Genomic DNA, 12,623 nt, shown 5'->3' with positions numbered 1-12,623 from the left:
GGGCCCCTTTGGGCCCCATGCCTTCCCCTCTTCTGGCTCCGTGGCGTGGGATCTGTGGGTTTGCCTGCATTTGCTGCTGCTACCTCGTCACCTGCGGCCTTTGTCCCCAGTGTCCCGATGCCACAAGCCCACCGTGAAGGGTGAGCTCACAGGTCTTCTGGGCACCGTGCCTCTCTCCAGAGGGAGATTCCCGAGGGGGTCTGGGCAGGCTACCCTCTGGGCGCTCCTTCCAGTAGCTTCCTACAGGCTCTATCCAAGTCTCGAAACCTAGCTCCGAAGTACCTCCACCCACGTTAGCGCCTCCTTCAGTTTGGGGTTGGGGCAGGCGGGAGCAGTCGCAGGCAGGCGCCCCCACACCGTGTCCTGGGAGGCCAGGATCCTCGGCCTGGCCCCCTCCCAGACCACCGGGTGACCCTGAGCCCCGTGCGATGGGGCAGACATCTCCCCTCCTGCTGCCAGCACACCCCCGGGTTGTAGACTGGACGGCAGAATCACGGGGTCATGTTGATGTGCCCACAGTCACCGGCCTCTTATGTTCACCCAGGGGCCTTTGATCTCTTCAGTAATTTGAATGGTACAATTAAAGATGACTTTTCTGAATTTGACAACCTCCGAACTTCAAAAAAAACAGGTATGTGAAAGATGGTAGTCGTTTCCATAACGTCTGTGCCTTTGACCAGCCCAGTTGTTGCAGAAATAATCGGCTTTCAAGACCTATCAACTTCCTGCATTTTGTTGTGTTTTGGTCTCGGGAGCTGTAAGTGGCCGATGGCAGGAATTCACACATTGGCAGTGAAAAGTCATGCGGTTGGGTTTTTCTTTCACCCCGTCCTGGTGTCGGGCCTGGGTTTCCTGTCTCATTCACCTCTCTGCCTCGGCCCCGACCCCAAACCTCAGAGGCTGCCTGCACGAGCCCCAGCCCAGCATGGGCCCCCGCTGCCCAGCCTGAGCCGCTCGCTCTGACCGTCTACTTTCCTCCCGAGTCCCCACTCCCCAAGCTGCCCCTTTTGCAGACAGCCCGAGCTCTGGGCCTGGACACAGTGTCTCTGCCCGACTTCATCACCCCCGTTGTGGCTCCCACCCAGTGCCTGTCAGAGGCCCAGGCCCAGTGCCCCCAGGGCTGGCGGGGCATCAGGGTAGGTAGGGTACAGAGAGACCGGACCAGGGGGAGGGGGCCGAGGCCAGAGGCCAGGGACAGAGCCAGTCTGTCTCTGTCCGTCTCTGGCCACGCCTCCCAGCTACCTAGAGCAACTTCTCTCCTTTCTCTTTCCTCTCTCAGCTTCTCCCCGTGCCCTCCCCATTCTCCATTTGCCCCCCCCCCCGCCCCCTTCCTCCCTCCCACCTCCTCCCACCCCTTCCCCCAGCTACAGCTACAGGCCTGGCTGGCCCTGGTCTAAGGTACGAGCAGCCTGGTGCCCCGGCTCACCCCTCGGGCCCCCTCTCAGCTCAGGGGACCAGAGGCCACTTAGAACGTGCTGCTTCTTGGGGTCTTTCTTTCGCTGCATTAAAAAAACAAAATGCCATGCGTGTCCTCGGCGGGCCAACTTACAACCTAACTGTCCTGGCCCACCCACGCGTGCCTCAGCGAGAAGGCGGTGTGGCTTCTTTGTGTGGACATCCTTCCGTGGACTTGCAAAATAGGTACCCCCAATTCTAGAGCTATTTCCACTGCAGAAAATTTGGGAAAGTTTGTGGAAGGAAATGAAAATCATCTGTAATCCTTCCACCCACCCCAGCCGCTGTGTATGTTTTCTGAGCTCTGTGTATACGGTCTTTTTTGTTCAGCTCATACTGTCAGATGGAGTTGGGTCCTCCCCCCTCTCCTCCTTTACAGAAGAACAACAGATTGAAAAATGGAAAAATTTTTCTCAGGACATGAAAAAAAAGACTTCAGCAACTATTCCATAGCTGTGTAATACCTCCTTGCGTTGCTCAGCGGTAATTTATTTGATCTGTAACTTTTGGGAGGACGTTTTAGGTTGGTTCCAGGTTTCGCTCAAGTAAATAATGCTGCTGTGAACAGCCTGGTGCTTACATCCCTGTTCACATTTCGCATTATTTCCTAAGACTGGATTCCTAGAAATGGGATTACCGAGTGGAGAGTATGACCATTTTTAAGAACCTTCAACCCCACTGCCGCGTTGCATCTTGGCCAAGCACACTGCGTTCCCACCAGCCTGTCTCAGTACACCCTCTGTTGGCTGAATTTTTGAAAATAATTTGCTTTCTTCTCCATCAAGAAATTCACGTTCATTGTAGAAAATGGACAGTGAACACACACCAAAAAATAAGCTGCTCGTGCCTAGCCAGCAACCTGAAGGAGCACCCCGGTGTTTGGGGGGGGGGGGAATCATGCTGTCTGCGTTGTCTTGTCACCTGCTTGTCTTCACGTAACGTTGTGATACGGCTCTTCCCTCATCATCGCGTCTTCTGTCCCTGCGCTCTGGGTTTAGTTACGTGAACCGGGGGTCCTGGGAGCTGCCCCTGTGGCCGACTGTCCCCGGTCGGGTCTGTTGGAAACAGCCCTGCACCGAACATCCCGTCTTCTGCGTGGCCACGCGGGGTGCCCCCCCGGAATGCCTGTGTCTCGCTTGGGACTCTCCTGGGGTTGGCGTCTCGGGGCCCCACCCTCCGCTCTCACCGTGCCCGCGTGTGTCCCTATCTTGCAGCTGAGGCGGTGGCCTCTCCACCGTCCCAAAACAACGGAACTACAAGCCCCGACCCCTTTGAGTCTCAGCCCCTGACCGCCGCCTCGAGCAAGCCCAGCAGCTCCCGGAAAACCCCCGAGTCCTTCCTGGGCCCCAACGCGGCCCTGGTGAACCTGGACTCGCTGGTGACCAGGCCAGCCCCGCCGGCCCAGTCCCTCAACCCGTTCCTGGCACCAGGTATGCGCACCTCCCGCCCCCCCCCCCCCCCCCGCCGGTCGTCCGCCCTTCCTGAGAACAGGTTTGGGGCAGGCCTCGGGCCCTGACCTCTCCTCCACCCCTCGGGGGGCGCTTCCTGCCGTGTCCCACACGCTGGTGCCAGATGCTCAGAGGCACGGCCGCAATTGCTGGGCTTCAGCGGGCAGGGGTGTGAACGCCAGTGTGCAGTGGTGGGGTGGGGGCTGGAAGACAGCCCCTCTCCTCAGGTAGACCGAGACCCCTGAGCGGAAGCTGTCCCTGACGTGGTGCCCTTGGCCAGGGAGACCCTCCGGCAAGCACCGCCTCCTGGCCGGGCGAGGGCAGTGGTGGGGTGAGGAGGGGCCGGAGTTTGCTGCCCAGCTTTCCACTCTCTGGGGGCCACTTTCCAGGGACCCACGGACCCTCACTTCAGCCCCACGAGGGGCTAGATTCTGCCTTCCCAGGGCTCGGAACCCCACCTTCCCATCCCTGTGTGTGTCCTCCCTGCCGGCAGGCTCCTTCTAAAGGCCCGCTCTCCACCCTCAAAGGCTCCGTGTGGACAAGCCCCCAGCACTTGCTTTAGCGTCCAGGGCTGCTGTGGCTGGCCTGGCCCTGCCTTCTCTGCCCCTGTGCTCACACCCTCAGCTGCTCCGAGCCCCTCTGCTTTCCCTGCCTGGAGCGCCCTCTCTCCAGTGGGAGATCGCAGTCCTCCTCGGCACCCAGCCCAGATAACCCTCTCCCTCCGGGGACTGACGCCCCTGAGATTTCCCAGCAAGGCCTTGGGAGCCCCAAGGGCCGGGATGTTATCACATTCAGGGCGTTCAGTCTGAAGCCCACCACAAGGACACATCTGAAGCCCTGGGCCACGGCCCCTCATAGAACCCTGCAGAAAAGAGGGACCCCAGGACTTAGAAGAGTTGAGGGTGGGGATCCTGGGGCAGAAGTGGGGTGTGTGGAGGGCCTGGTCCTGCCCAACCGTGTGATGGGCAAGGACGTGGTTGCTCCTTGCTCCCTGTGCAGGATGAGAACCCAGGGTCTAAGCCAGGCTGGCCTTCCCCCCACTCCCCCCGGTGGCCCGCCATCCCTCCTCAGGGGGCTTCTGCTACCTCTAAGGTGGCCCTGCTCCAGCAGGGCTGAGCTGCAGGGTTACCAGGGGCTGGTGCGGGGACGCTGGCTGTGCCCTCAGCAGGGCGTGTGCCTCCCCAGGGTGGGGCGGAGAGCGGGCAGGGCAGCGTCTCCTGGTGGTGACCTGTGGGGGTGCCCTCAGCAGGCAGCCTTTGTGCTCTGGGGCTGGGCTGCTTTGGAGACTCAGTGCTGGCAGCTCTTGCGTTTTTGGCAGAGTATCAACAGACATTTTTGCTGAAAGCTGGGGAAAGGTTTTATGACGTATGATAAATTCTGGACATGCTGGGTAAGACATGGCTGCATCCACTTCTTGACTGCGGGGCTTCTCAGAGCCTTTATCATGCCAGCCCTTGGGTCCCAGGGCCCAGCATGGAGACTGCCACTCTCCAGCAGCAGTGCCCAGCTCCCCCTCTGCCGTCCTCATTCCCGGACCCCGGTGGTCACGGAGTGTGGCACGCGGAATACGGGAGCAGTGCCAGCTGTTCGTGGTGAGGGAGCCCCACGAGCTGGGCACGTTGCTGGCACTGCCCTAGTCAGGCTTTGGGACTCTGGATGAGTTCCTTGGCCTCTCACAGCCTCGGTCTCCTCACGCGGACACCGGAGACCCAGCCGGCAGATGCGTGTGCGCGTGCAGAATAGCGTGTGCAAAACAGCGGGCGCCGGGAAGGGCTGTTCCCAGAGGGGTGGACTGCGGAGTGCACGTGCTCCCGGTGGCCGCCAGCTTCCGGCCCTTGGACCTGGGGGTGGATGTTGTCCTGACGAGGGCCGCTGTCCCTCCTGCTCTCTCCTCAGGTGCAGCCGCAGCCTCGGCCCCTGTCAACCCCTTCCAGGTGAACCAGCCCCAGCCGCTGACGCTGAACCAGCTGCGGGGGAGCCCAGTCCTGGGGACCAGCACGTCCTTTGGGCCGAGCCCGGGGGTGGAGCCCATGGCTGTGGCCTCCATGACCTCCACAGCCCCGCACCCAGCTCTGGGGGGCAGCGGTTCCTCCCTGACGCCACTGGGCCCCGCCACGATGAACATGGGGGGCAGTGTGGGCATCCCCCCGTCGGCAGCTCAGGCCGCCGGCACAACCAACCCTTTCCTCCTCTAGTGCCCGGGCCTGGGACCCACCACAGAGCGAATGCCCAGAGCACCTGTGCCTGAGGACGCCCAGCAGGGACTCGATTGCAGAAGGGGGGGGTGGGGTGGGGTGGGTGTTAGGGCTTTCCACTTCCGGCTTCCTGATAAAAGGGTTGCCTCTACGGCCCCGATCCTCAGACTCGAGCGGCGGCCGGCCTGCTAGACGTCAGACCCGGCACGCGGGTCTCCGCGCCTTCTGAGGCCGCCGCTCGCCCATCCCTGGCCTGTAGCCCGACCCTGCCCGGTCGCCTCCCCGCGTCCCCCCGACCCGCCACCCCGAGCGTGAGGTCCCGGCTCCTGTGGAGATTGGCCAGCTCTCTGGGGCCTTGGACGAGGGGGCGGGAGTTGTCCATGTCGCCCTTGCCCTGAACCTCAGCCCGAGGGCCTCTGGGACGCTGCCTGGCCCGGGCCTTGGGACAGCCACCGTGTCTTTGCCCCTGACCTCCAGCCCTAGCAGGACCCAGGCAGTCCCAGGTGTGGACGGAATGAAGCACCAGCTCCATGAGACGCTCACCTTTTGGGGACGTGGTTGTGCATATTTTATTTTTCTTTGACTCGTGTGTGAGTTCAAAGTAACCACCACCACCGTGGAACAACTCGAATTAAATCCACTAGAGCAAGCTTTAAACTAATCTGAGCATAACCCCGCCACGTGGCTCTATGCTTGTATACGTTTGCACATATTTTGTTTAGTACAGTTTCATATTTGAGTTTGCAGAATTATCTAATAGTCTTTTTTTGGCTAATATTTTTATAACGTGGTTCTTATTTAACTGTCTAGTTTTGATAGAATTTACCAGGTCTGGCTCAATTAAGATATTGGCACGTGTCATGTTAGTGGTTTACATCCTCTTATTTATGGTTTTAACTCTAAGAAAATTTAAATAGGAAGAGACAAAAAAAAAATGCCTTATGGAAAAACTAAAGCAGATTCTTTATAGGGAAAAATATGGGAATTTGATTACACATAAAAGATGATGTTTATTTAAAAAAAAACAAAACCTACAACAGCAACAACGACAACATCCCAGCCTCCAGTTGCCTTTTCCTTTCTTTCACTCCCTTTTTTTGGTGACTTCCCAAACTGATTGATGTGTAGCCTTTTGGGCTAGATCCTGAGAGAGGCTATTTTTCTTACCAATACACCACCGTCGAGAAAGTTAAAGAAAAAAAAAAAAATCCAATGTATGAATGTGACTCACCAGTTTGTATCGGCTAATTCCCTTTTGTAACTGAAGGCACGCGCAGATCGACAAGGACTTCCGTTTGCAGTGGAAATCTGAAACGGAAGAGGCGTCTTGAACCTTGTGTCTGTGATCTCCTCTGTCTTAATCCGCACTCAGGGTGAAGATGGGGACGGCGTGGAGATGGCGGGTGTCTGGGGGTGCCCGTGGCTCCCTGGGGACAGCCTCCGGGCCCAGAGGGGTGAGGGACCAGGGCTGGCCCTGACCCACCCAGCTGCGAACTCCAGACACACACACTGCAGACTTAAAAATAATCATCTCTTATTTTGGAGAGGAGGGGGAAAAAAAAAGTCCTTCTCACACAGTAGATTTTTAACAAACGTGCACTAATCTCACCCCCCCCCCACCTCCTGCTTCCCCCCGCCCCCCACCACTGTAAGAAAAGTATGAAGTCATGAAATAAAGACCAGAAAGGATGCGCTTTTCCCCAGGGAAGGGACCCCACCCACCCCCCCCCCCGCACCCCCCCCCCCCCCCCCCCCAATCCCGCGTCTGGTCAGCCTGCCTGGCGGGCGTTCCAGTCTCCCTTTCCGCCCTGGACTTTTCGACCCCGACCCCAAGGGCAGCGGACCCCGCCCCCGGCCATCCTCCGCCCCCCTCGCTGGTTCCAGGAGGAGATGTGACCCTGAGCACCGCCCTGAGAGCCGTAAGATGCCCGGTGGCGAGCGGGCGGAGTCAGAGTTGCCTTCTCAGGCCACTGCTGTTTGCTATTTTTACAAGCTCACCGTGCTGCTCCGAGAGGCCGTCCTCCGGCCCCAGGAGCCACCGCCAGAGCTCCTAACCGGCCACACCTCGGCCAGAGCCGGAGGCCTGGGGCTGGACCACGGGCCCCGGCGACGTCTGGCCTCTTCCGACCTGGGGAAGGGGCCTCTGCAGGCCGCTTCCCCAGGGAGGTGCTTTCACTCGTATGGTGCGAGCCCGGACCCCGTCACAGGCCAGCAGACCAAACCTGACTACTTGGCCAGTGATTCTTGGTCACAGTCAAGACCCCTTCCTGACGTGACTTTGAGGCCCCAACATGGTAGCCACTGGGCCACCGAGGCCCCAGGAGACCCCCGTCCCTCCCCGCCTCTCGGCCCAGGCCCGTCCCAGGCGCCTCGTCCCTGTTGCCTGCTGCACTGATCATGAAGCCACCGGCCGCTGCCACACGTGTAACACACATGCCATCACGCCCCCTCCTGATGGGCACCGTGGTAGGGGTGTCACCCAGCCCTTTTCTCAGTCCCAGGGGCCGGTGGCTGGTTTTGAACTTGTGTTGACTATTGATACTTATTTACTGTACAAATATAATTTATCATTTGTATCATGATGCGGTTTCTGGCTGTGTCCTTCCCTCACCCCCATCTGCACGTCAGTCCCGCCACGCAGGAGAGGGGTGGCGGGCATGCAGCTTCCCTCCCGTGAGGGCCCCTCGCCCCAAGCTCTGCCCCGGGGCGGCCCTGCACACGCACCTCTCCGCCGAAGACCTGGCCTGACGTCCGCTCCGGGAGCAGGACTCAGCAGGGACCCTGGGGAGGGTTTGCCTGAGTCCGGAGCAGCTGGGAGCGCCCCTCTGCCAGGGTGCCCTGGGTTACGCTGCGTCGAAAGCCACCTGTCCGTGGCATGACAACCCGCTTACTTCTTAGAGTCCGGTGCCTGGTTGGTCGGGCGGCTCTCCAAGCAGTGATCGGGGACCCCAGCTGCTCCTTCTCGTGACACCGCCACCCTCGACACACGTGGCCCTCAGGTCTGCGGGGAAGGCAGTGAGCGAGCAGAGCGAGGAGTGTGAGGTTTCATGAGGGCCAAGTCTGGCGGTGGCTTCTCCCCGAACCCTCGCCAGCACCGGCCCCAGGGCTCCAGCTAGGAGCAGGGAAAGGGGGAAATGCAGGCTTCCTTTGTGCCCTGGGGGATGGGATGTGAGTTGGGTTAACACGGCTGGTCTCTGTCACAGCAGGGCTTGTGGCCACCAAATGCAGCTTTCATTCTTCTACACATAGAGTGTGCCCCTACCCCCGAGGGCGGCATCCTAGGGTCGCACACAGAACCACCAGAGAGCGTATGTGGGGGTAATTTGTTACACAGCAGTAGAGAACAAGCACACACAGAATTCTGCCCTATTTCCTTGCTGTCTTACCCTCATATTGTTCCGACTTCCTGCAGCCCCTGTTGAGGCCATTTGGGATAACGGGAGGAGCGTCACCCCTTAAACCTGATACTTCCCGGGAGGCTGTTACTTGTCCCGATGAGAAGTTTTACTAGGACTTTAGTGTCCCAACCAGTTTTGTTTCTTCCCTCTTCCCGTCTGTTTCTTTTCTGTTCCCCCAAGTCCCATCGGCTTCTAGAAACCAATTCCTTTTCCAACCTCTCCATGCCCCCAAAGTTCTGGATTCTCCGTTTCTGTCATTCACCTTTCCTGAGCTCACCGCTTCACTGTGCTAGCTTTCCAAGTGCAAGGGTCGCTCAAGGGAGGTTTTAAATGGGTCGGGCCTATAAGTGGTGAACATCTTTCAAACCCACGTTTCTTTGGCCAGAACAACTCACAGGGACCCACCTGTGTACCACGGGGCCCTGGGAAAACGCAGTCTTCTTGTGAGCCCAGGAGAAAAAGGAGATGTTCTGGTGAGCACACAGCTTTCTCACGGTGGAGGACAGAGGGAACAGCGAGGGGTGACCTCGGGGCCATCCCCTTTGACTGTTCTTTGTGTGGATGGTCACAGATCTCCACCCTGCTTCCCCAGTTCCCAGGCACAGAATACCCTCAGCCTCTGAAGTTTCTAGCATTCTCCTGCCCTGACTGGGAAGAGGCACGAGGCAGCTTTCTGAGGAGATGGTCACATTCTACACCTTGACAAGGAGGTTGAAGGGTACGCATTGGTCGAAACTCAGCGCGTGCGTGAGAATTAAGATTTCTGCATTTCATTTCACGTAAATGTCCCCTCAAAAGAAATGGCACCTGAAAAACAAGTACCGAACCCTAGTTAAGGAGAGGCGGGCTGACATGTTGCAGAAGGAGGTGCAGTGATGTCTGAGGTCTATTTTGCACTAACACTTGGACGGATGGAAGGGGGGAGGCGAACGCAAGGGTGGGGAGATGGCGACAGGAGTCTAGGCGGCTAATATGCAGCCGGCCATTCACTGGGACATTCCAGCTTTTTCCATGCTTAAACATGTTAATAAGAAAATGTTGATAAATAAAAAAAACTGCAAAATGGAGGCACCTGGGTGGCTCAGTCGGTTGAGCGTCCGACTTCAGCTCAGGTCACGATCTCACGGCTCGTGAGTTCGAGCCCCGCGTCGGGCTCTGTGCTGACAGCTCGGAGTCTGGAGCCTGCTTCGGATTCTGTGTCTCCCTCTCTCTCTGTCCCTCCCCTGCTCATGCTCTCTCTCTCTCAAAAATAAACATTAAAAAAATTTTTTTAACTGCAAAACGGAAGAGGACGAGAGGAGGGTGAAGCACGCTACGTCATCGGTGCTGGCACGCTGGGCCTGATGGGAGGGGTTCGGCCCCTCAGAGCTGCAGGAGGGTGAGGAGGAGAGAGGAGAGGCATGTGGAGGGCCCGGGTTTCGCTGGGTGCAGCTGTTCGCAAGCCAAGAGCCGCGTGGAGCTCGAACTCACAAACCCCAAGATGAAGAGTCCCATGCTCTTCTGACTGAGCCACCCAGGCACCGTCTTGGATCATTTCCTTCTCCTCGTGAGCCCTGCAGCGGAGGGTGAGGGCTCCTGGAGGTTGGAAGAGGGACAAAGACGTGGAGGAGTTTTCTCTGAGATGCCAGCAGAGCTGGCTGGGGACAGCGGGGTCCGCCTGCAGCTGGGAGGCAGCCCTGGCCGCGGACTGAGCCTGGCAGTCCTGGCCTGGCCTCTGTGACCATGCCCTGGCCCCGCAGCACCGCGCGGGCCCAGGGCTAGCTTTCGTAGGGCCCAGGCTGGCCGGATGAGGACATGGGAGGGGACACGGGCACAGCAGTTGAGGGCATCGGATGAATGTGCCTGTGATGACAACTGTGACTTTTTTTTTTAATTTGATTTTTTTCTTTAACTTACATCCAAATCAGTTCGCATCTAGCGCAACAATGATTTCAGGAGGAGATTCCTTAGCGCCCCTGACCCATTGAGCCCATCCCCCCTCCCACCACCCCTCCCGTAACCCTCTGTTTGTTCTCCATATTTATGAGTCTCTTCTGTTTTGTCCCCCTTCCTGTTTTTGTATTATTTTTGCTTCCCTTCCCTTATGTTCATCTGTTTTGTCTCTTAAAGTCCTCGTATGAGTGAAGTCATACGATATTTGTCTTTCTGACTCATTTCACTTAGCATAATACCCTCCAGTTCCACCCACGTCGTTGCAAATGGCAAGATTTCATTCTTTTTGATTGCCGAGTGATACTCCATTGTGTATATATACCACATCTTCTTTATCCATTCATCCATCGACATTTGGGCTCTTTCCATACTTTGCCTGTTGTCGATAGTGCTGCTAGAAACATGGGGGTGCATGTGTCCCTTTGAAACAGCACATCTGTATCCCGTGGAGAAATGCCTAGAAGTGCAGTTGCTGGGTCCTAGGGTAGTTCTGTTTTTAGTTTCTTGAGGAACCTCCATACTGTTTTCCAGAGCGGCTGCACCAGTTCGCATTCCCAGACAACTGTGAGTTCTGAACTGGGCAGGGAGGAAAGGAGAGGAGGGGCTGATGGCCAGCACGAAGGGGGTGGTGGGCAGCTTGGAGGACCCGGATGCCATGTTCTGTTGAGGGGGGACTGCAGGAAAGGAACCACAAGGTGGGGAGGGAGTGGGCTGGGAGGGGGAAGCCTGGGTGGCTCTCTTGGAGGCACTGGTAACAAGAAACAGGTGGTGGGATGGGCGGCTGCTGAGGGGCAAGGCCAAGGTCGTGGCAAGGGAGGAGGCTGAGGAAGAGGCCAAGTCGTGGGAAGGGTCATCTGCGTAGGTGGTGAAGTTGTCACGATTAGCTGGAGGGGCGCCTGGGTGGCTCAGTCGGTTGAGCATCCCAACTCTTGATTTCGGCTCAGGTTGTAACCACACCGTCAAGGGATGGGGCCCTACGTCGGGCTTTGCTCTGGTAGGATGGAGCCTGATGGGAATTTCTCTCTTTCCCTCTCTCTCTGCCCCTTCCCCACTTGTGATTGCCCTCTCTCTCTCTCTCTCTCTCAAAATAAACAAGAAAAAAGAATAGCCGGAGAAAAAGGCCGAGGGCAAGGTAGTCAGGTCTCTGGTGGACGTCAGTCCTGGGGGCTGGGACACGAAGGCGGAAATGCTGCTGGGGGCCAGGACGAAGCTCATCTCTGGGCCCGTGGGACATGGCGTGTGGCAGCAAAAAGACACCGTTTAAGAGGGCTGTGAGCATCAGCGGCCAGGACTTGTTAGGGTGCGGGGGGAAAGGGTGTGGCCAGGGACAGTGCGGGTTTCAGCACAGGACAGAGGTGGAGGGAACTTTGCATTCAGAGAAGCGGCTCAGTATCCTAGGAATTTTGCTGACGACAGACCACACGTTCCAGAGCACACAGGGAGCTGGGGGCTGGGGCCGGGGGTGCCGGGGCGGCACAAAGTTCTGGTGCAGAGAGAACTGAGTGAGGTAAAGGACAGAACGGGGTCCGCTCAGTAGTGTCGGAGGCCAGTTTCCAATTGCAGGGCAGTGTGCAGGGGCGAGGCTGGTGGCCTTCAGGCCGGGAGCCAGGGGGTCACCAAGAGCTGGGTGCAGGCACTTTGCGGCTTCCCTTAAATCAGGCCCACGCAGCGCCAGGCGGCGAGGAACCCCGGGCGAGCTCTGGCTCCCGTCCCCAGGCTGAGGGCAGGCTGGGTGACCACCAAGCCACGGGGACCTGTGCGTTGAGAGGGCTCAGCTCCCAAAGTGCGGGCTGCTGGGCTGCACGGCGCACCCTCCTGTCCCGTGGGAGACCAGGAAGCTGGGATTCCGGCGCCTCCCCGCCTCTGGGAGGACTGCAGCCCCATCGTCTGGGCTGCGGGGTTGGGGGCCAGCAGAGGGCAGGCCGGGAGGCTTCTCCTTGCAGCTCCTACCGACGGGGCTCTGTCTTCTTGCCAAGGGAAGCAGGCGGTCACGCCCCACAGTGGGCACTGTGGCCGGGCACCCAGCAAGCCTGCTGCTCGACGCCGAGGAGGCCCTCGGCCTTGGGGACACCCTGTGCTAGGGATGAGCGTGTTGAGGCGAAGAAAAGGCCGCACAGCCACGAGTGGCAGAACCGGGCTTGGAGCGAGGCTCACAGCCTAGGTGGCTGTCCCGCCGGCCGTGCCTCTCGGGGCAG

The 12,623-nt window shown here is 58.5% G+C and overlaps 1 protein-coding gene across 7 annotated transcripts in view; it reads left to right on the top strand.

Moving 5' to 3' along the window:
- EPN2 (epsin 2) overlaps positions 1–6,435 on the top strand; it is an 85,683-nt gene extending 79,248 nt beyond the window's left edge. For all 7 annotated transcript variants that reach the window (XM_053212534.1, XM_053212532.1, XM_027047530.2 and 4 more), the window contains 3 exons: positions 545–631; positions 2,670–2,885; positions 4,800–6,435. In XM_053212534.1, coding sequence (XP_053068509.1) covers positions 545–631; positions 2,670–2,885; positions 4,800–5,098 — 602 coding nt within the window. In that variant the 3' untranslated portion in view covers positions 5,099–6,435. The remainder of the gene's footprint in view (positions 1–544; positions 632–2,669; positions 2,886–4,799) is intronic.
- Positions 6,436–12,623: the final 6,188 nt, after the last annotated feature.

This window comes from Acinonyx jubatus, chromosome E1 (assembly GCF_027475565.1).
Source record: "Acinonyx jubatus isolate Ajub_Pintada_27869175 chromosome E1, VMU_Ajub_asm_v1.0, whole genome shotgun sequence".
Lineage (NCBI taxonomy): Eukaryota > Metazoa > Chordata > Mammalia > Carnivora > Felidae > Acinonyx > Acinonyx jubatus.
The sequence above is the reverse complement of the archived record's forward strand: the minus strand, read 5'-3'. Positions and strand labels throughout refer to the sequence as shown.